The sequence below is a fragment of the Schistocerca cancellata genome, chromosome 4 (genome assembly GCF_023864275.1).
Source record: "Schistocerca cancellata isolate TAMUIC-IGC-003103 chromosome 4, iqSchCanc2.1, whole genome shotgun sequence".
Taxonomy (NCBI): Eukaryota; Metazoa; Arthropoda; class Insecta; order Orthoptera; family Acrididae; genus Schistocerca; species Schistocerca cancellata.
In genome coordinates, this window is record NC_064629.1 from 600,337,659 (window position 1) to 600,363,013 (window position 25,355).

Consider the following 25,355-nt stretch of genomic DNA (forward strand, 5'->3'; position numbering starts at 1 on the left):
TCGGCTATCCAGTATGAGTAAAGTTGACCACCTTTCTTGTGGTTCTGAATGATTCAGAAACATGAAGCTGCTATATGGATTTGCTGACCATGATGTTCAGATAGAAAACTGCAGATATCAGAAAGATACACTCCTGGAAATGGAAAAAAGAACACATTGACACCAGTGTGTCAGACCCACCATACTTGCTCCGGACACTGCGAGAGGGCTGTACAAGCAATGATCACACGCACGGCAAAGCGGACACACCAGGAACCGCGGTGTTGGCCGTTGAATGGCGCTACCTGCGCAGCATTTGTGCACCGCCGCCGTCAGTGTCAGCCAGTTTGCCCTGGCATACGGAGCTCCATCGCAGTCTTTAACACTGGTAGCATGCCGCGACAGCGTGGACGTGAACCATATGTGCAGTTGACGGACTTTGAGCGAGGGCGTATAGTGGGCATGCGGGAGGCCAGGTGGACGTACCACCGAATTGCTCAACACGTGGGGCGTGAGGTCTCCACAGTACATCGATGTTGTCGCCAGTGGTCGGCGGAAGGTGCACGTGCCCGTCGACCTGGGACCGGACTGCAGCGACGCACGGATGCGCGCCAAGACCGTAGGATCCTACGCAGTGCCATAGGGGACCGCACCGCCACTTCCCAGCAAATTAGGGACACTGTTGCTCCTGGGGTATCGGTGAGGACCATTCGCAACCATCTCCATGAAGCTGGGCTACGGTCCCGCACACCGTTAGGCCGTCTTCCGCTCACGCCCCAACATCATGCAGCCCGCCTCCAGTGGTGTCGTGACAGGCATGAATGGAGGGACGAATGGAGATGTGTCGTCTTCAGCGATGAGAGTCGCTTCTGTCTTGGTGCCAATGATGGTCATATGCGTGTTTGGCGCTGAGCAGGTGAGTGCCACAATCAGGACTGCATACGACCGAGGCACACAGGGCCAACACCCGGCATCATGGTGTGGGGAGCGATATCCTACACTGGCCGTACACCACTGGTGATCGTCGAGGGGACACTGAATAGTGCACGGTACATCCAAACCGTCATTGAACCCATCGTTCTACCATTCCTAGACCGGCAAGGGAACTTGCTGTTCCAACAGGACAATGCACGTCCGCATGTATCCCGTGCCACCCAACGTGCTCTAGAAGGTGTAAGTCAACTACCCTGACCAGCAAGATCTCCGGATCTGTCCCCCATTGAGCATGTTTGGGACTGGATGAAGCATTGTCTCACGCGGTCTGCACGTCCAGCACGAACGCTGGTCCAACTGAGGCGCCAGGTGGAAATGGCATGGCAAGCCGTTCCACAGGACTACATCCAGCATCTCTACAATCGTCTCCATGGGAGAATAGCAGCCTGCATTGCTGCGAAAGGTGGATATACACTGTACTAGTGCCGTAATTGTGCATACTCTGTTGCCTGTGTCTATGTGCCTTGTGGTTCTGTCAGTGTGATCATGTGATGTATCTGACCCCAGGAATGTGTCAATAAAGTTTCCCCTTCCTGGGACAATGAATTCACGGTGTTCTTATTTCAATTTCCAGGAATGTACATACCAGGGTCTTCAGTGGTTTCAGTAAAACAAAAGTAATGTTCTTTGATGAATGGGGTCAACAATAAAACTTGCCTGTCAATGTAGAAAAAAATAATGAAAGTGAACTTCTCAACTCTCCTTTGACCTTTCAGCTCATCAAAACTAGAGAAAGGTAGAGCAAGCATAGGCAGTGGTGGACCTGGAGCCCTCATTTACATGCCACATGTTGTAGCAGTCCATTTTATTTGAGTTGTCACTATTCAAGCCTCATTCTTGAAGGTGTTGTCTTTTGAGCCCCAATTATTTGTGCAGTTTCTTAGCTGCTCATACTGTTATTTTTGCAATGCCAGTGGCTGCTGCATTTATAATTTCTGAAAAACTGCTTCTGATATTACAACAAATTCAATAATTCTGCATCCACAGTGACTTAATTTTCACACATGTTGAGTTCTTGTCACCAACTTAGTTCATGTTAGGATATACCACTAACTAACTCAATAAAGATGTGACCGTCGAATGCAGTTTCATTGTGATCAGTCATATGTCTAGTCTGTGCATGTTTGTCAGGGGTTAATTTTGTAAATGATTGTGCAAGAAAAGGATTTTGGTAGATCTCTTAAATTCATATCATCTGTTTCAGACTGCATTTTTTCCATCTGGGGTGCAGGGGAACAGTAGCACAGCCTTGGACAATGTTTCTATTCATTCTGCATTACTAGATGGGTAGTCTGTTAGTAAAAGGATGAATGGCTTTTCAGACCATGATGCAAGGCTTCTGTACTCAAACAAATGTCCCATATAATTACAAACTATGTAGGAAAGCTAATCCAATGGCAACAGAGAGTTTTTCAAACCTCATCATGTAACAAGAGTGGCAGGATGTTTATAGTGCTGATAACATAAATGACAAACATAATGCTTTCCTTAACACATTTCTCATGCTCTATTGCAACAATTAATCTTGAGTGAATTGGAAACCTCTGAAAAAGTGTACTACTTTTTTCCAGCATGTATATGCCAAAACCACCAATTTGAGTTATGGTTCAAAGAGAATGTATAATTTTAGATACCCACATAACTGTATTGATGAACCCATTTTCTAGACAAAGGAAAAGATGGTCATTCCCACAGGATCATATCTACTCAAGCACTACAACATTTGCCCAATTTTTGTATTCATGGTTGCTTTTCTTTTGAGACTGGGCTGCCGCCATACTGAATGTTTGATCTTTTATGACACTGAGGCTCATGAGGAAAATTATTTTATTTACAGAATGAATAACTGTGCAGGAAAATACTTACTGTTGCTAAATAACATTTTAATGCAGGCATACAAGACTTCTGAAGGTGGAATCTTTTGAAGGAAGAGATACACTGAAGGCTAATTCCTTACGGCTGGCTGTGTCAAAGTCATACAGTTTTGGTGGCTATCCAGTGTCTGTCACCGTTGGTGAAGACAGTCAGTTCAACAGTTCCAGCTCCAGATTATTAACTAAGCAAGGTAAGAACTACTGAAGCCAAGACATTCATTTAGTAAATAAATGTATTCTAAAATGTATTCTGGAAATGTATTCCAGATCTTTCATATGAAAAATAGAACTTCTCACAAGTATATATTTCCTTTTGAATACATAGGTCAAGCAAAGTTTTCTAGAAATTTATAGATACATAAGAATTGGTGCAAATATGGATGTTATTGAAATGCTTAAAGAGTTTGTCACTAATGTAATTAAAAGTAGTGGGAATGAGTGATGGACAGTTCCTTAGTGTCCCAAAAATGTGATAGCTTGCCTTAAGAACAGAATATTTATGAGAAGAAATGGTGTTTTCAAATGCTTATTTTTGTGATAACATAGCACTATAATCTTTGGATGGTTAATATGAAGATTAATAATTCTGTTTCATGCCTAGGCTGTTAAACTTTGAAGAAACACACTACATCCAATTTAAAACTTGTAAGAGTTTGTGCACGAGTATAAGCCTGAATATGATGACTAACAATTAGAAGAATTTGACAGTTCAAATTCTTGTGATTACAGCTTGCAATAATAAATTCAACTGCATGGAGCATATCAAAGAATTCCTGAAGTGTTTACACAAGTCTGTTTACAGTGTGAATGTTGTCAGATGCAAGTGATACAAAAAATAAAAAAGCTGACTGATTATGTTTACTTTCATTTCATAATGCCATACAGAATTATTTTTTTGGGTAACTCATCAAGGCAAGCCAATATTTTCTTGCTCCAAAAATGTGTAGTAAGAATTATTTATAGTGTGAACTCAAGAATGTCCTGCAGAGAACTGTTCGCAGAACTGGGGACACTAGCTACTTCTTCCCAACATATTTGTTCATTGCTGAAATTTATTGTATATAATATGTTTCTTTTCAAATCAACATCTAAGTTCATGGAAACAATACTAGAAGTAAGATTAACCTTCATAAAGATTTAAAGTTACTTACTGTCATCCAGAAGTCTCCATTATTCAGGAACACACTGTAACTTGCCAGCAGTCATACAAAATTTAAATATTATAAACTTCTATTTATTAGGAGCAGAAAGGATTTGTTGGTGGCCAACTCCTTCTATTTCATTGAGAAATTTCTTAGAAGAACCAACTGATGTGGATATGTTACTAATAATATCAATAATGTGAGCATTAGTTCACTCAGTGAAAATTTAGTTAAGTAAAGTGATCATTATAAATTAGGCCTCAGAGAACAGAACATTTACATATTTTGTGACAAGTTATTTCTTACCTTACAAATAAAAATATATTTAAGACTTTTTAGATTATCCACATCAGTGAAGATAATTTCTCTTGGGATCTCTGGGTGGTACATTAGCATATTTATTTTTATTCACAAATATTTAATATTTTTGTTTTGTGACATGTTATACATCCTGGAGGATCTCCTCACTGTGGATCCAGTGGAATGAAAAATACATCTAATCTAATATAATCCCCCAGATAACACAACATGGTGATGACTTTATGAAAGTATGTGTCTTTCAAACAGAACTACAAATAATAACTGACAAAAGAGAAGATAGTCTTTGAAGATCTAACAATAATTAGGTATGAAATACATAACTCATACAGACTTATTAGAAATACAGGAAGACAAGATGAGTCAGGAGAAACTGTAGATGTCAGTTAACGTTTTGATGTTCTTATTTGTTTTGCTAAAAAATGTGTTGAATAGTTATACAAAGCATAAATAATACCAGACACTGGCTTAAATACTGATAACTTCACAATTACCTAAGTGATTTTTTTTTAAAAACATGTAGTCTCAAGTCCTACGATATGTCTTTCATTTCTTTACAATTGTAGAAACAAAATTAACTTTTAAAAGCATCATGCAGGAAAGTTTATATATTCAAAACCACTGCTTTTGGATGTGATTATATATATAGACAACAATCTGGTTTTCTTGTATATGAGTTGAATTGAATATTTCACATTCAACAATTCCGTGTGAAAACTGGAATGTAGATTTACATGCTTAGCAAATCTGTGAAATTCACTTGGTTTTGTTGCATTAGCATTATCAGAATGTGAAATCTTTTAATTTGAAAAACTCTGTTCGATAATATGTACAATCAAACTGTTTTCTTCACATCATCACCCATTTTTATGCACTCTGCATCACTACGAGGGAGGAATCCTAATCTGTATTTCTAATTGGTTAACATGATAGACTATCACCCACACTCTGCTGAAGATTGCCCATATTGGCTTCCATTGGCAACAAAAATTTCATTTTCAGTATTTCATATAGTTATTGACCAACTTTAAAATTTTAAAATGCTATCATAATCTACTCATAAAGATGTGCAACCTTATGTTAAAAGTTGAACACAGTAAGAGAAGCACGATATTACAGTTAGAAACTTAGTATGTCTTGACGTAGGATAACTCATGACACACAAATTACCCAGACTATATTTATCCAGTATTTGACAATGATAGCTCTTAATGTCTTCCAACAACCATTACACATAATTTCAAACCTTTTCCTTAATACCATCTCCCACAGAATGTTTATGACTTACTATATTTTTACTGTTCATGCAGTATAGCTTCAGCACCAGGCATGACATATTAATTTATTATTTCTTTACTAATAACTATATTTCAACAAATTTTGCTGATAGTATCCTAATATATCACTGAAAGTACCTGCAAAATTATATCACAGTATGGCATATATTTCAGGAGCCATTACATCACAAACAGCAAGATATGTGTGTAAAACTAGTTCCTGGTTGGAAAAGAGCACAAATTGTCCATCATACACTCATACAGTGTTTATTAAAGAGAACACTTAATGACTCCCAACAAACTTTAAACATAATTTCAAATGTTTTCTGAACTTTTTCTCATTTACATGTTTGACATCAAATATTTAACACATTAACTCATTTGTTGAGCTGTCACACTTTTGAAACTATTTCATAAAAGGAAGTTTGATTCCTTAAGGAATTGGGGATTTGCTGATATCTGTTAAACCACAAAACCTGTCCTCCTCTGGGCTTTGATTCTACACTGCTTTCTGACTGATTTAATGACTTTTCTCCAGCAACTTCAGTGTAGACAAATGTATCTAGTTCCCCTCTCAGAAATCAGATTTGCACAAAATACTTAAAGAGGCTGAAACCTTCATCTGTTTAAATTTTTGAATTTCTAGCTTTACATCTCTCTGATGGTTCCTTCATGAACTATGATTCATAGTTCACAAAATATTAAATGTCTGTTACAGTTACAACAACCATATACATTAACACCCACAAAGTCTCACATGTGTAATCCTAGATATCCGATTCTTCAGCTTCCCCTAGTTGTACATACCCCTTGCTTAGATTAGCAAACATATATATGTTTTCCATCGTTACCCCATAAAAATATTTTCTATGTACAGTCAGTGATTTATGAAGTTTTATTCATTTCCTTCATTCAACTTTATGTGCAGAAAATATTCATTTTCTCTGTAATTATCATGAATGCTCTCTTTAGTTTATGTAAAAATTCTTAAGTATCATCTTTTTTATAGTATCCACTAAACCATCCATGAAATATATCACAATTATTGCTTTCTTTGTGTCTGTAGTTTCATGTTGCACATAGAAGTCCACATTCACTTTTTGAGGATAAAATTGATTACAATTATGAGAAACATTTACTTATTCAATTACTTTACACTTTCTTTTTGCATCCATATACTTCAATCATTTATAAAAACTGTATTAGCATGATGTGGACTCTACAAAACCTCAAGAATCCTTCATATTATATTGTTCTAGCTGAAGATGTTAATTTTCAGAAACATCTGACATGGATGTAATTGTACCAAAACATGTGATAGACTTTACTTATCATTATAGTCAATACTGTTTTGTTGAATGAAACATATAACTTCCATGATGAGCCTTAAATTTATGAAACTGACCATCAAAATTACACTGGATTGATTCACTTACATGAGACAACATTGGACCCTCAGAACTTGAAACAGAAATTACTTTCTGCTTTCACATGTGTGAAACAGTAACAGTAAGTCAGATTTATGGCCTCTTCAAATTCCTTTGGATCTTCATTTTCTACCACAATCATTTTTCTATAATAAGCTAATGCTTTTAACGTTTCTCTGATCTACAGACAAGAACCTTTGTATGCTTTCAATTTTCATTGATCCATTATGGATCGTGGGACGACAGCTGGTATGAACTTCTTGATGCAATAATTTACCAACAACTGTATGATTTGTAGAAGTTTATTTTATTTTATGAACTTCTATGTGCTACCAGTTTCGGCATTACATGGATGCCATCTTCAGGCCCCACTCGTCATAGTCGTAAAATCTCTATACACGGAAGGAGCCATATAACTGGAGCCATGAATCAATCGTCCTGCAACTGCTCTTGGTTGCCAGGGGACACGGAGAGTCTGTGTCACCTGGCCACCAAGAGCTGTTGCAGGACAATTGATTCGTGGGTCCAGTTATATGGCTCCTTCCATGTATAGCGATTTTACGACTATGACGAGTGGGGCCTGAAGATGACATCAGTGTAATGCCAAAACTGGTAGCACATAGAAGTTCATAAAATAAAATAAACTTCTACAAATCATATGGCTGTTGGTAAATTATTGCATCAAGAATTTGGATGCTTTCCTTTTGATAATTTCTCAACTGTTTCTCCTGTAGATGCATCAAATTCATTGTAACTATAATAAAATCTAAATCTAGAAGTAGGGTTGTTAATACAGTAAAAAATTGGCAGTGAAAGAATGTTTATTATGTACTTGAATTTACACACAGTAGAGAACTACTTATTTGGGCAAAACATGATGCTGTTTATGTGGACACTGAATATTCCAAAAGCATACAAGCATACACAAGAAATTTAGAGAATCTTCCACAAATGATAAATACTAAATAACAAATAATTGCTGAAGTTTAGCTTTAAAATGGTGATCTGCTGCATGCCATCTAGTGATATTAACCAATATGTCACATTACATTCAGCATAGCTCATGGCATTCTTCCCTCTCCTCAAGAAATAGCAACTTGTTGTGACAGAAGTTCTCACTGAAGCTAACTCCACCATCCTGGATCTAAATCTTGTCAGTGGACCTCAGTATGGTAGCATTGAACAATCCTCTCATTCTGGTGATCATCTTACATCCTCTTCACCATGAGAGCATCGAAGATAGCCACTTCTGTCAAAGCTTCATGGTCATTGAGCATAGAATAGATCTTCAGTTTCCTTGAATGAGAAGCCGCCATGTCACCCAGTGCCCCAGAACTGTAGTACAACTTTGTATGGAGGACATGGATGAAGTATCTGCATTTTTGTCTTCTTGATGAAGGGTCATAATCCTCAACTTTGTATGTGATATCCAACAAGAAATGAAGACTATGATATGGCCAAAGTAGTAGTTTCTGATACTCCCACTTTCCACACAGACATAAAAATCCATTCGAAGTCTCCCAAACTGTATCTCACTGGTTGGTGCTGGGCATCCAGGTCCTGTATGTGAGTCAACTGTCTTGCTTCTATGTTCCTGGTGATGAATTGTTCTAATTAGTCATCCTGAGTATCATCCAGCTGAACAGGAATATTGTGTCCACTGACATTTTGTCCTCAAAGTCATGAAGCACAAAGGATGGTGTGGAGCCTGCAGGGTCTTGCTCCACAGTGTTATATGTAAATGTCATGACAGTCAGTATTGCATTCCCATCTCTCTTCAATATCAACATACATCAAGAGCATTTCTGCCAGTGTCTTATTAAAGCATTCTTTGAGACTATTTGCCTATGGGGGTAGGCAGTTATCATCCTCTGTGTGTGATGTTGCAAAATGAAATTAGCTCTGACATTAGCCTTAACTAGAAAACTTTTCCACATTCAGAATTCATCACTCGGTGTGCCATATGCTTCAGAATTATGTTGTTTACAAGGAACCTAGCAATTTCTGGAGCTTCAGCAGTTGGCACAGATTGGTTGATAGTATAGCATATGAGGTAGTAAATGTAGACTGTTATCCATTAATTCCATATGTCAACTTTGGCAACATCCACAAGAGGTTGACTCCAGTTCAGTGGAATGGTTCTGCTGCAGGCAGGTGGTACCCGATACCCCGGAGGTAACTGCAGCACATATTTGCATTCCTTATGGTGGCTCACATAGTGTCTAACTGAGCAGTTGAGACCTGGCTGGTTGATACATGCATCTGATTCATGAACCCCAGATAACCAAGTGTTGGAGTTCATGGAAAAACTACACAATAACTGATCATAAGTGAGCTGGCATGACAAGCTACTATTTCCACCCACCAGATTGTAGATTCTTTCATACATTATTCAGTTTATTAACTGGAATTCTCCTTTGGTCAGTTCCTCTTTCTTTAAGGATTCTATGGTGTTTAGAAAAGCTTGATCTTCCCTCTGTTCAGCAGCAATGTCATTAATACTGTGATGACTGAAATTTTGTCCACTCTGCTGTTTACATCAAAAGGATTCCTTGAAAAGCACTCAGAATCCTCATGTTTGTTTTTGTATACCACTGTGATGTAGTCCATTTCCACAGTCAATCCAATGTATGCTTCAGGATAGTAAGCCAGCAAAGAGAATTGTTGTCTGTGACTATGGTGAATGGTTTGCCATATAAATACAGCTGGAACCACTTGATGGCTCAAACAGCTGCAAGGCACTCTTTCTCACATGTGAGAGGCTACTGTGGAAGCATAAACTATCACTTTCTCACTGCCTTTCTGAATTTGCACTAGAACTGCATCCATACCATAACCATTAGCAGTGGTATGAAGTTCTGTCTTGACATTGTCATCATGCAAGGACTGGAGAATATGTTACCATCTCCTAAATGACAAGGAAATATCTTTCTTACACCTTGCTTCAGGAAAATTTGGGATCTCTCTGCAGTGGCTATCTTCGATGCTCTCATGGTGAAGAGGATGTAAGATGATCACCAGAATGTGAGGATTGTTCAATGCTACCATACTGAGGTCCACTGACAAGATTTAGATCCAGGATGGTGGATTTAGCTTCAGTGAGAACTTCTGTCACAACAAGTTGCTATTTCTTGAGGAGAGGGAACAATGCCATGAGCTATGCTGAATGTAATGTGACATATTGGTTAATATCACTAGATGGCATGCAGCAGATCACCATTTCAAAGCTAAACTTCAGCAATTATTTGTTATTTAGTATTTATCATTTGTGGAAGATTCTCTAAATTTCTTGTGTATGCTTGTATGCTTTTGGAATATTCAGTGTCCACATAAACAGCATCATGTTCTGCCCAAATAAGTAGTTCTCTACTGTGTGTACATTCAAGTACATAATAAACATTCTTTCACTGCCAATTTTTTACTGTATTAACAACCCTACTTCTAGATTTAGATTTTATTATAGTTACAATGAATTTGATGCATCTACAGGAGAAACAGTTGAGAAATTATCAAAAGGAAAGCATACAAATTCTTGATGCAATAATTTACCAACAGCCGTATGATTTGTAGAAGTTTATTTTATTTTATGAACTTCTATATATATATATATATATAAGCAAGGGATGTGGCTTGTCACAAAAATCCTTTATAAATCACTTTTAGTATGAGCTAATTCTGAGAAAACTCCTTACAGAAAAAATGTGTGAATTAGTCAGAAAATCTGTGACTGCTCTGATTTTCTCTGGATCAGGACAGACTCAGCCACCATTTAGTAGGTGCCCCAAGTTTTTTATTTCTTGTGTGATGGAGGGGAACTTTTCTGTATTCAGCAGGAGGCCTGCAGTCTGAACACACTTCAACATGCTTGTCAGATGAGATGTGTTCTTCAAATGTCTTGGAAAAAAATGACAGTTTCAACCAGATAGCAAAGACATGTTATCTGTTTAAGGTTAAAAATTTGATTGTCTGTCATAAGTTTAAAGTGGCTGGATATAAATTTGAACTCATAGATGCCATCAGGAGTTATGATGTCAGTCTTGTCTCAGCCAGCCTTGTCAATGTGATTTTCCTGCAGCCTGTCTGCATGTCCATAGCTGATAAATCATGCATCATTCAGCTTGTGACACTATTTGAGTGCTGGATAATTGGTGGATAATCCCAACTCTTTATATCATCTTAACCATGGGCCACTTCGCCTTTCTTTTCTCCACTCTAGATCTGAAAGAATCTGAAAACTGATGCAGACTGACCGACACTCATTGATATTGCTCCCTCATCAGACCAGATCTTCATATCACTTCCGTAGTAGCTTCCTCCTCTGCATTGTCTGCAGTGTTAGCAGAGCATGAGTCTTTGTTGAGCACAGTGAACTGCCTGTCCTGAACTGGTTTGGATGCCCTGACCCACATACCTTTAGGGAGCTTTTTTGTGAAAATTCGTTATGCAAAGCTCTCTTTGACCTCCTGTAATGCTTACAATTGTCACTGGTATATAGATTTCTTTTATGAGCCTGAGTAGCTTTTTGCAGTTGACAAAAGCTTCATAGTTTAACGGAGCATCTAGATTGATGGCTGGAACTCATCTCATTTATGATGGTGGGATAACATCTCCAGTGGCCAACAACTATCCAGACCAATTTTTGTTATGGGTATTTGTTTGAATAGTTTTGTCACTGTAGATATCTGATCTTCATATAGGATCTTCCACAGGCTGTGACTAATTGTGATGCCTGTAAGAAGTCTCAGCCAAGAATAACATTATGACTACATTCTGCTGAAATGACAAAGTCAAAGACCTATGGTTCTCATTGGCAGTTATTGCAATACACATAGCAGTCAGCTGGACATATTTCCCATTTGTGATCTTCAATACTGATCTGTTTTCTTGAGCTGGCAATGATAAGCATTGACATTACAGGAAAAGAAGCCCCTGAGTCAACTACAACCCAAACATGTTGGCCATTAATAATGATGTCTATGAGGGTACCTGATATCTTGGTAACTGTGTTCCACGAAGAATTTCCATTTGTTTCATCCTCACCTCCATAGCTGGTTGCCTCATTTAGTTTTCCTGAATTCAGCAGCTAAATGTGTGGCCACTACTTCTGTATGGCAATAAGGAGCAGCTATGTTATCTTAAGGAGTGATGTCTTCCCAGGTACAGTAATTAGCTTTGTCCCACAGGTCAAGTATAATTGTATGCAGTTGACTATTGTAATAGTTGATGTCTTGCAGCATAGCAGTTATCAATAACTTGCCATTTTCTCTGTGGCATGTTCTGTCATATCAGATTCACAGTTTGACATAGGGCTGAAAGATTTTGTATGTAAGACTTTATTGTATCCGCATGACCTTGGACCCTGCCCATAAATCATTCTTCTGCTAATTAGTTTTGCTGCTGATTATCACCAAACATTTTTTTTTTTTTTTCAGTTCGAGCTGGAATTTCTCCCTGCTAATAAACTCCTCTTCATTACTTTCAAACCACTGCTGGGCTGTACCATCCATGTAAAAGCACACATTTGCTGAACACATAATGTCATCCCATCTGTTGTGTGTGATAACTCAGTTGAATCCTTTCAGCTATTTCATCTGTTTCTGATCAGCATGTCTGAAAGACACTCTTGGATACTTGATGTCCAGCTTGCATACTGCAGTTTCAGAATCCATTGGTTTCTTGAATATTCAAACCTTGGGAACAATGTGTTCCTGTCCATGTAAGCAATGACTTTTATATTGCCTAATTGGAACTATGGTGATGATGTTTGATGTGCCTGGAGACTGCACCAAACAATTCACAAAAATAAGTACAACCAAGTCTAAATCCAAAAGCAGGGTTGTCATTAAAATTAATTCTTAGTACTGGAAGTTCATTTATTACAAACACCAATGTACAGACAATAGCAAAATGCACTTCTGCAGTACACAAACATTACAAACTTATGAAATTTTGAGAACATTTCAGAAATGATGAATACTAAATAACAAATAACTGCTGGTGGTTTGGCTATAACTGGTGACCTGAGCATGCCATCCACTGACTTCAGTATATCATTTCATGCAACTCATATCATGGCAATACTCCAAAGAGCCATTTAAATTGTTGTGTATAAATGTTCATTTACAATTATGCTTTGGTCTAGCATATATGCTTCTTCATTAAACAGAGCTGACGTTATGTTACCCAGTGAATGCTATTCCATGGGACAACAATCACATACATGAACAACTACTCATTGCAGCTTACACTACCAATTAAATGGAGGAAAACTGCTCTGTTCCTGTTATCTTCAGCCCAAGTTTCACATAATTCATTTTCAGTAGAAACAGTATTATCTTTTTGTTTCCACAGTTGCTCCATATTGTGTTTGTCCTGATATCCTAATTTTGCATAGTTAGTACATTAGGTACTTGACATGACAAAAATAAAAATTGATAACTGATCATTTGGACTTAATTTTTCTTTAAATTCTTTAAGTTTAATACTGGGATGTTTCCTTTGAACAGAACACAGCCAGCTTCCTTTCCCATTCTCAGTGATTTTGAGTTTTACACTGCTTTTAATACTGATATTGCCAGTGGAACATTAATCTTTAACATTTTTTCCTTCCATCCACTTTTTCTTACAAAATCTGTGAACATTGTTCCCCAAATGTATCTCAAATTCAAATGTCTTGATTAAGATCACCATCCCAAATGGCTGTCCACCAGAAATTAAAATGAAGAGCTTAAGGGACAGGACTACACTAGCTGGCTTACAGCAGATGAGACAAAAAGCATGTTTCTTTTCACAATGACAATATAAATAACATTTTCCAGTATGCATTCTCCTTTGTGTCATCAACATTTGCTTTCAGTTTTTTATTTATTTTCTTATTGCACTCATTGTAGATTCACCAACAAGAAAAATTTTCTCGGGTTCTGGTAATTGTTCTCACATGTTTGCATTTAAAGCATTTAAGATAATTTTACATTTTTACCAGTACATTTATTTTTGCAATGCACAAATCTAATTATTGTCTGACTTTTTATTTGACTTTGGTACCACTGATGCTAAAGTTTCTTCTTTCCCCAAAAGATTATGTTGCTGGTGACATGTTTCATAAGATGCCAATTCAGCAACCATGTTTTAAAAGTTATTCTTGCCCATGGTGTTTGATGCAGCAAATCATATGCTTCTGACAATGTATCCAGGAACTTCACCATTTATTTATTCATCCATAAGAAAAGAGTCACCCAAATGACATAAATTTTGTGCAAACCAAAGAAGTTCCTAGAATTATGCTATGTGTGTTGCCAAACTGTTGTCAGCTTTTTGTATTCTGTGAGCTGCTTTTTCTGATTACTGCAAAAAACAATATGAACTTGATTCTGGTTTCTTCTGCAGACTGTCATGCAGTCAGCAGCACTTTCACACTGCATTTTGGAAATCAAACTATAATTTGTTTCATTCTCCTTTATCTGAGTTTTTAACCAGCATGTTGTACATTAATCACTTTTCAGTTCTGGCTCACTCTGAAAGTAAATTTGTCTTCACAATGTTTGTGTACAAACCTCTCACAGTACTGTACAATGCAACACAATCTTTATTCACGTGTCAAATTTTTTGGCTTTTTGTGAGTTCTCAATCTTGAACATATGTACTTGCTGCCAGGAGGTGCTATCCATCATCTTGCATACACGTGGTGCTCTGTCCATGGTGTATAAAGGTTTCCATCATTGTGGCTGGAATTCAGTTCCAGCAAGGCAGTGAATGAGCATTAACTCACCTGAAGATGACGACCAGCTGGTCCGCCAAAATATTGTGTCTGGACGACAACATGATCCAGCTGCAAACCTATGAAGAATATCAGCATTGAACATATCTATTTTCTTTTGCTGAAGTGATGGCATTTTACAAAGTTTCATGTTAGTTCAATTCACAAATACATTATTTCATGCTTTTTCTGTGTTAAAAAATGCACTACTTGCAAGGTATTTTTTCTGATGTGCAGTACAAAATTCACATTGAACATTTTTCAAGATAAGTTGACCACACAGTTGTTACTCTATTGGTTTAAGAAGGAAGACATTGATGCAATTCAGTGGCAGGCTGCTAGATTTGTTAGAAGTAGTTTCAGTTAACACACTGGCATTATGGAGATGCTTCGTGGACTCAATTGGGAATCACTGGAAGGATAACAACATTCTTTTTATGAAAAACTATTGAGAAAATTTAGAGAATCCTTATTTGAAGCTGTCTGCAGAACAGTTATACTACTGCCAATATACATTTTGCATAAGGACCACAAAAATACAATTAGAGAAATTAGAGCTCATACAAGAGCATATAGATAGGTTATTTTCCCCTGCTCTATTTGCAAGTGGAACAGGGAAGGAACTGACTATTAGTGGTACCTAGTTCACTTTACCCTTCAATGTATAGAGACTTGCAGAGTGTGTATCTAGTTGTAGCAGTTGTAGATACAGAACCATACTGTGTTACAATGGTGATGTTAAAGCATATTTAACATCTTGTTTTGTTTCAATACACAGTTGCACAAAACATTAGGAGTGCCAAAACATGGACTAGCCTATGCTAGCAAAATATAAATAAACTTATTTAGTTGTAAAATATATTTACTCATAATGTATTGGTTGCTTCATTAAAGTTCTTGAATTAGTTCTCTCACTACTCTTGTGACCATAGGAAATGATTCTATTTGGAGATAAAAGTAAACTTCCATTTACGACAGAAATAGTCTATCCTCTCCTTGGCAGTACCAGTCTTGGTCAACACAAAGATGAAAATCTAACTGTATTTTGGATGGTATCTTTTCATTGATGTAGATAACACCATATTTATGGTGATGTTAATGCAAGCAATTTACTCTTGTCAAGTTCACTTATTAACTGCTGAGACCAGTTTTTACTTTATAAAAGTTAATTATTTCAAATCTACCTGCCAGCACTCACGATTAGCTCTTGAAGTAACTTCTTTTATTGTGGTGCCAAACAGTGTTCCTGTTTATGCAAAAATATCACAGTTCTCATTTACCACAACACAATTCAAATTTAGCACAGCCCTTAAGTAATTTGCTAAAGACAATTACACTTTCGTATTTCATTTAAGACAGTTGGACACAAATCATTGAGTCCAACACAATTTAATCCAGTGACAATGTTAGTTCACAGTACGTGTTGATCACATCACAACTCAGTCACAATGTTCATTAATTAGAGATGCTGTAATTATGTGAGAGTTTTCACACTTTATAGCTCTTGGATTTTGCACTGAACAGAGTGTTTATTCCTGTGTGCAGATATACATAACTGTGACTTGTCAAACAGAGTGCCTCTGACATAAATGTTACCTGCTCACTTTCAAACTGTGTACTGGCTATTTTGAGTGTTGTCTGACTACTTAAAAGCTGGAATAAAAACAAACTGTTGTTTTGATAGGTACATGATGCTATGAAATGTGGCTATGTTGGAATGTACTGTTTTTGATGACCTACAGGAATTGGTAGAATTTTGGCCAATTACAAAAGCCCAAGAGAAAAAGATGGAAGTGGAAGAAATGAGAATGTCAAGGTGGATGAGTGGGGTGACATGAAAGGATAGACTAACAAATGAGTGCATCAGGGGAAAAGTGAAAGTGGGGCCCATATGGAAGAAGATCCAAGAAAGAAGGCTAAGATGGTATGGACATATGCAGAGGAGAGGGGAGTACTACATGGGGAGAAGAATTGAAGACCTAGAAATTGAAAACCAAGTAGAAGTGGAAGACCAAAAGTGAGATGGAAGGACAAGGCAGAAGGGGACCTAGGGAGAAAGGATGGCTCAGAGAAGAAGCAGTGGATAGACATTTATGGAAGAGAAGGATCCAGCAAAGCAACGCTGACCTCACATGGTGTGGGAAAAAACTGAGATGGTGGTGATGATGAGGAGGAATGTGATGAGGATGGGAATTGTCCGCAATGGAGAGGAAGACTAGACTGATTTCACAGCTGAAAAGCCACACATTTGGTGGCATTAATTCTCTTTGCACCTCTGACCACAAACAGAGATACGTATTTTTCTCCATCCACCATGATGCATTCGCAAACCTTCCCTCTCTACCACAAAACTGGTCACTTTTCTTGATATTCCTATAAATGTCCAGGCTTCTAGATTCCTAAATATGTGATGAAAATCATAATCAAATTTAAAACAATATTCATCTCTCAGAAGTGTAATTCTCCATTCATGTGTCAGCCAATAATGATGTTTCTGACACCACAGCCAAAACATTATGACCACTACCATCATGACATTAGGATGCCACTTAGTGGCATTGCAGGAATGTGATGCATTGACAAAAGTATGTAAGTGGAGCAGGCATGGATGGGGGATCACCCTAGTGAAGATATTACCCACAAATGGGGAAATTCAGTGAGATAAGTGACTTTGACAAAGGGCAGATTATTATTATTATGCAGAGCCTGTGAAGGAGTATCTCCAGAATGGTGAAGCTGGTCAAATGTTCAAATGCTTTTATTGTGAGCATCTACGGGAAGAGTTAAAAGGACAGTGAAACTACCATTAGGCATTAAATAGTGGGATGTTCACAACTGTTCACAGAATGTGGGGTTCAGAGGCTTGTCTGCTCTGTAAAGTAGGATAGATGGTGATGTGTGGCATCTCTGCCAAAAGAGTGCTTGCACAAGTATTGTGGAGCACACCATTCATTGTAAATTGTTGAGCATGGAGCACCACAGCAGACCATTCCTACATGTTCATATGTTGACCTAACATCATCAATTACAATTGCAGTGGCACAGGTCCATCAGGATTTGACCATCGATCAGTTGGTTGTTTCCCCTTTTGTTTTTTCCTACAAGGACATCAGTGAATCGTACTACAAGTGCTGCTGTCCAAGGTAAAGGATTCCTGTCGAAATATGCTTCCCCTAGAAATCTTCATCAGTTCCTGGTAATTGGAAGGCCTAGGTAGTGCCTGAAAAATTCTGTATGATCCTGCCTGGGGCGGATATCTGCTGATTTACTAGGTGGTCTAGGAAAATGACTTCTGGTTGTCAGAAATGGTATTTGTGTTCATTTATGACTATGACAAGTAGTTCTAGTTGATTAAATACCTTGCAGAGGTGTTCCCTGTGTTCATTGGGGGGAATCTGAGAAAACTAGGATGTCATCTAGGTAAGAAAAACAAAATTGAAATGTGATAAAAAGCTTATCAGTGAAGTTCTGACAGGTTTGCATAGCATTTTTTAACCTGTAGGGCATAGAGAAAACTTGTAGGGTCCAAACAGGATGATTACAGCCACTTTTGGCCCATCTCTGCTCATCAAAGGGATTTACAAATATACTTTCTTGTAGTCTATTATACTCAAAATGGTGGCACATGGCAACACATATGAAATGTCTTGGATATTCAGAATTGGGTACTTAAAGTGTATTTTATGTGCATTAAGAGCCCAATAACCCAGCAAAGTCTTTATGAACCATCCTTTTTCGGTATTAAATTTTTGGATGAGGCCAATGAACTGTCTGCTAGCCACACTATTTCTTCATACAGCAGCTCATCTGTCCCAGTTTTAGCCACATGAAGTCTTGTCTGGTGCTACGCACCACACTTTAAAATGCACCACTGATTCAGATGTAATGTGTATATGATGTACAGTATCATGTTTCACTCCCAGCTGTGAACCCTGTCTACAGAGTGATTGTTTGGTATGAGTATAATGCAGTGGGGGCACTTACACACTTTGATTATGGCTCTGACTGACCTGAACATACCGTGAGGACTGTGGCTGTTGCTCTTGGCATGATGTGCTCAAATGTAGTTGTTTCAGTGGCTGCTGTGATGTACAATGTTTCTTTTGATGCTGAAGTGTGTAGTGCTGTAGCTGTTCATGTTGTAGTTTCATGAGATATGCTTGTGTCTTGCATAGTTCTTCTTCTACTGTCTGTACTGAAGTTTTAAATGCTGCATTCTCCTCTGATAGTTTAATTCTTTCATGCCTGACTGCTTTGTATTTTGCGGTTACATCTGAGAGTACATGGTTCGGTTTGCCTGTGGAAGGAGGAATTTGTACATTCAGTTCTTGAAGTTCTTCCTTGAAATCAGGATAGCTGTGTATAACTTCACTTGCAGTGGTTTGCCTAAGTACTTTTGTCATTAGATATGACTCAAGGTGAAAATGTTGAAGGAAATCAGCTCCTATGATCAGTTCATACACATTTGCTATTATGAACTGCCACGTGCAGTTTGTTGCCAGTCTGTGATCTACCATTAATTTGACAGTTATGATTTGCTCCACTGATGTCTCATTAACTGCTCTCTGTGAGAAGGTCCTGCTTTTGATGATCGTGTTCTGCCTGGGATGACACTGACTGCCAATTCTGTATTCACTAAGAACTGCTTCTTTGACATGAGAGTTGGGTATCACATGTAGGAATAGCCAAACTGGTTTAGTGTCATTGTGTAGGCATCTTGATTTCATTGGGCAGTCATGTGTGCCTATTATGGGCTGCCTTCATATTCTGGGAACTGGCAAGGAGCTGAACATTTCTACACTCTGCTGCAGAAGCATGTGTAAAACCAGCAATGACAAGGCCATGCCCCTGCATCATCTGTCACATTGCTATTGTTTACAATTGGAGAGTAAGTCGCACATCTGTAGATCAATGTCCTGTGGTCAGTTGCTGTTAGCAGCACTCGTGCTGGCCCAGTGTCCAGTGTCATTGCACAGTCATGGCTGCCATGGTGGGGTGGCTGGCTTAACTCTGCCAGAATGCATAAAGTCTGTCTGTCAAATTTAGCTTAATATAAGATAGGTCCTGTTCCCTAAAAATTAGCATTAACTGTAGTTGGAGAGGTAATCGTAGCATTCAAACAGACCACAGTACAACATCTAGCATCTCGCTAGGGTGCAATGTTGCTTGCAGATATTGCCAAAATTGCAAAGATGTCTGTGGGCCACTATCCTTTTCATACAAAGCTTCACATGCCATTGTCACAGTATTTCAGTGGAGCATTGTAGGAGGCCACCTATCGCTGCCTCATACCTGCTGATAACATGTGGTGCACTCATGATGTCATTAATCAAATACACATACTCATGAGATGTTGCCCAATAATGCTGTGGATTTTGATGTGTCCTCTATAATTATGTGGCTTTGTAGGATCACTTTTTGCAATGTGGAACTATGTGGCTACATGGTCGAGTTGGAAAACTGATAGTTTAAGAATCAGTCTATAATTTTAATTAATATTGTTTTTATACTGGTTGCTGGTGAGGAGGAAAGTTAGTTATTAGTATTTTATTAATGATCTCATTCATAAGCAGCCATATCACAGTCATCACAGTCTCTCAAGAAAGTTATAATTAAGCTTTACTTGTTTAATCAGAATCGGATGATGACTCTCCTTGTCCGCAGTCTCGATGATTTGAAGCGATCTGCAATCCTGTGTAAATATAATGTCTTGGTTTTCTTGCATTGTGTAGTCAGTCGGGAAACCTCAGATCAAGCAGAAAGTTTGCTTTGATAGAGTGTAATTACCTGATGAAATAATGGAGCTCTTGGATCTAATAATTGCAGGTTCGTTTCCAATTCATCGGAAGTTCCCTTCTGATTACCAATGAAATGACACTTCCGTGCAAATTTCCAAGTAGAGAATACATGTATAATGAAATTCCTTACACACCTTTGATGTAAATGCTCAGTATATATTTTCTTGACTAGCATACAATATATTTTCAATCTCTTTCTTCCAGTAATCTCGATAGCAAAATTACAATTATTCAATGCGGCTATTCAGCATGGAGAAGATCCTAGAAGTCCCCTCAACACACCAGAGAGAATATTACAAAGAGTAATTATGTGCTCATGGAATAGTAATAGTACTGTGCTACTCTGTGCATTGATTCTGCGAGTATATAGATGGTCAAGTAGGAAATGTAATTCACTCATAGAATTGTGCAGGGATAATTAGTAGAATATAAAGAGATATTAGAAGTCCATGTCTGAGCTAAACCCCACAGGTATTATGCCCCTGTTGCACATGCACAACCTTGGTAGGTGAAACCTTGTTAGGTATTTGTGGTGTGGAAAGAACTAAGGTACACATTTTGTGCTCAACTTGTTGGGCTGCATAATTACAATGGGCTGGCATATCCAGTGACTAGTGCAGATGGACATGATAATGTGTGTGAGTGTCTGTCTTAAGAAACTGCTGGAATAAAGTCTTATTGCTCCAGTGCACAATGATTGTGTGGCATAAAATCACTGAATAAGTCTTGTTGTTGAGGGTATTGTTCACATTCACCAATACCATTGAAAATGTTGGTCACACAATACATCAGAATTGCATTTTCATTTATTAGACTTGCATCTGAGCATGTGAAAATGCTTTGCAGATTGCATTCATTATCATTGTTTTACAAGGTAACAAATACACTGTGCTCTGGGGTCACCACTATAGCTACAGCCACAGGGAAGTTAAAAGAATTACATAAACCTGAAAAGATGGTTGACAAAAGACACTTTATTGCTAATAACACTGCACAAGCTACAAGCACATGTTTACAATTCTACAGTCAGAGTCAAACAGCTGGAAGCAAAGAATGTCTGTATTAACCCCAGCTTAGGCAGACATAAGAGAGATTGCTTTGTCAGAAGCTTTACATTTGTAATGTTTTTTTCTTCACATTCTTAGCTTTCAAACACTAATTATAACATTTCCAAAATTTTACATGATTAAATATTTGAAAAAACTGTTTTTATTGCCATACTTGAAAGCAATAAGAGTTTGGGGAACATTAATACTATTTCTATTATGAAATGCATAATGAGTTGATAGGTTAATGAGTCTAGGTGACATATATTTAGCTTTATTATGTCATGTGAAGTATTACTGTGAAGCAATTCACTTTTCAGAATGAAAGTTTCCATTGCATAAAATTGCATCACAAGATGAACATACCTAATCATTGTGTAAAGAAATTAATATAGAAATAAACATTTCCAGTGTTGTTTCACATTACATGTATTAATCAAATGTGATATTACCCTCTGTAGTACCAACAATATTTATTGTTTTTGATGAATTTGTCTACCAGACTGTATGATGGTTTTAATTTTTTTGAGTTAAACTTCGCTATGAAGAAAAATACTAGTACTAGTAGATACAACTTTTTATGACAAATGTCATAGTCAGTTCTTTCTGTTCTGGGCCAGTATCGCTTTAAGAAGAATATTGATAATAAAAGTTGAAACAATTAACGAATTTCATTAGTTTAGACAAAAAATCTTTTAGCCAGTCTGCAACCATGTTTGGCTCAATAATACACTTTTGTCTTGGTTGCTATATTTTATTATTATTATTGCTCTTGATTACACATTTTGCTTTAACACCATTTTCAGAGCAAATCTGTTGTACAGAGAAGTAACATTAAAAGTATGGGACAAACTTTTATACACTCCTGGAAATTGAAATAAGAACACCGTGAATTTATTGTCCCAGGAAGGGGAAACTTTATTGACACATTCCTGGGGTCAGATACATCACATAATCACACTGACAGAACCACAGGCACATAGACACAGGCAACAGAGCATGCACAATGTCGGCACTAGTACAGTGTATATCCACCTTTCGCAGCAATGCAGGCTGCTATTCTCCCATGGAGACGATCGTAGAGATGCTGGATGTAGTCCTGTGGAACGCCTTGCCATGCCATTTCCACCTGGCGCCTCAGTTGGACCAGCGTTCGTACTGGACGTGCAGACCGGGTGAGACGACGCTTCATCCAGTCCCAAACATGCTCAATGGGGGACAGATCCGGAGATCTTGCTGGCCAGGGTAGTTGACTTACACCTTCTAGAGCACGTTGGGTGGCACGGGATACATGCAGACGTGCATTGTCCTGTTGGAACAGCAAGTTCCCTTGCCGGTCTAGGAATGGTAGAACGATGGGTTCGATGATGGTTTGGATGTACCGTGCAATATTCAGTGTCCCCTCGACGATCACCAGTGGTGTACGGCCAGTGTAGGAGATCGCTCCCCACACCATGATGCCGGGTGTTGGCCCTGTGTGCCTCGGTCGTATGCAGTCCTGATTGTGGTGCTCACCTGCACAGCGCCAAACACGCATACGACCATCATTGGCACCAAGGCAGAAGCGACTCTCATCGCTGAAGACGACACGTCTCCATTCGTCCCTCCATTCACGCCTGTTGCGACACCACTGGAGGCGGGCTGCACGATGTTGGGGCGTGAGCAGAAGACGGCCTAACAGTGTGCGGGACCGTAGCCCAGCTTCATGGAGACGGTTGCGAATGGTCCTCGCCGATACCCCAGGAGCAACAGTGTCCCTAATTTGCTGGGAAGTGGCGGTGCGGTCCCCTACGGCACTGTGTAGGATCCTACGGTCTTGGCGTGCATCCGTGCGTCGCTGCGGTCCGGTCCCAGGTCGACGGGCACATGCACCTTCCGCTGACCACTGGCGACAACATCGATGTACTGTGGAGACCTCACGCCCCACGTGTTGAGCAATTCGGCGGTACGTCCACCCGGCCTCCCGCATGGCCACTATACGCCCTCGCTCAAAGTCTGTCAACTGCACATACAGTTCACGTCCACGCTGTCGCGGCATGCTACCAGTGTTAAAGACTGCGATGGAGCTCTGTATGCCATGGCAAACTGGCTGACACTGACGGCAGCGGTGCACAAATGCTGCGCAGCTAGCGCCATTCGACGGCCAACACCGTGGTTCCTGGTGTGTCCGCTGTGCCGTGCGTGTGATCATTGCTTGTACAACCCTCTCGCAGTGTCCGGAGCAAGTATGGTGGGTCTGACACACCGGTGTCAATGTGTTCTTTTTTCCATTTCCAGGAGTGTATAACCATTTTTTAGAATAATTGTGGTGATACCTAATGGACACATAGTATCTAGTCAGAGTAGAATCCAAACTGGTTCCCACTGTGCAGTGCATCATAAAGTAAACATTTTCAGCCACCAGGCAGCAGTAGTGAACAAAAACATATAAACCACTCCATCTACAGGCCACAAGTGGCCCATTGGGACCATCTGACCGCCGTGTCATCCTCAGAGGAGGATGCGGATAGGAGGGGCGTGGGGTCAGCACACTGCTCTCCCAATCGTTATGATGGTATTCTTGACCGAAGCCACTACTATTCGTTCGAGTAGCTGCTCAATTGACATCACGAGGCTGAGTGCCCCCCGAAAAATGGCAACAGCGCATGGCGGTCTGGATGGTAACCTATCCAAATGCCGACCACACCCGACAGCGCTTAACTTCGGTGATCTCACGAGAACCGGTGTAACCACTGTGGCAAGGCCATTGCCAGTTTAACAGCATATAGCAAATATAATTTCCCACATTAATGTTTAATGTGAAACAGTTATTCCCTTCCTTAAACATTCTAATCACAGCATAATCATATAATATTCTAAAGTCATTTTACAGTGGACACTATTGTGCATTGAAAGCTGTGTGACGTGAACCATGTGATGCTGCATTTACAATTTTTCTTTTTTTTTAAAAAAAAGGAACAAGCCTGTAGTTGTTACATGTGCAGAAAAATTGTCTGACTGTAGTATTAATACATAACTATAGCTAACAATACTACATTTATAGAGGAACATGAAGAGGGAACTTTATTTTTAGATCAGGAGAGGAAAGAAATCTTATATATGGCAACATAGATGTGGGCTCATATAAAAAAACAATGATGACAGCGATAACACAATGATAGTAATAACAATAAAAACCATTGACAATAAAAGACACTGATTACAGTAATGGCAGTGAGTAATACTGACAGTGATTCTGAGGGATTTAGATTAGAAAATAAGAAACTTAAAGTAGCAGATGATTTTGCTATTTGGGCAGAAAAATAACTGACGATGGCCAAAGTAGACAGGATATAAAATGTAGACTGGCAATTGCAAGAAAAGCATTTCTAAAGAAGAGAAATTTGTTAACACTGAACATAGATTTAAGTGTTGGGAAGTCTTTTTTGTAGGTACTTGTGTGGAGCACCACCATGTGTAGAAGGGAAACATAGACAAGAAACATTTTAGACAAGAAGAGAACAGAAACTTTTGAAATGTAGTGCTACAGAAGAATGCTGAAGATTAGATGGATACCTCATGTAAATAATGAGGATGCACTGAATAGAATTCATGACACAACTTGACTAAAAGAAGGGATTGATTGATACGACACATTCTGAGACATCAAGGGATCACCAATTTAGTACTGGAGGGAAGTAGGGGGATAAAATTTGCTGAGGGAGACCAAGGAATGAGTACAGTTGACATATTCAGGAGTATGTAG

General features: G+C 38.7%; 1 protein-coding gene across 5 annotated transcripts in view; it reads left to right on the plus strand.

The window, feature by feature from the left end:
- LOC126184543 (cAMP-regulated phosphoprotein 21) overlaps positions 1–25,355 on the plus strand; it is a 1,287,166-nt gene that overhangs the window by 1,119,386 nt on the left and 142,425 nt on the right. For all 5 annotated transcript variants that reach the window (XM_049926953.1, XM_049926952.1, XM_049926954.1 and 2 more), the window contains one exon: positions 2,865–3,037. In XM_049926953.1, the coding sequence (XP_049782910.1) occupies positions 2,865–3,037 (173 nt within the window). The remainder of the gene's footprint in view (positions 1–2,864; positions 3,038–25,355) is intronic.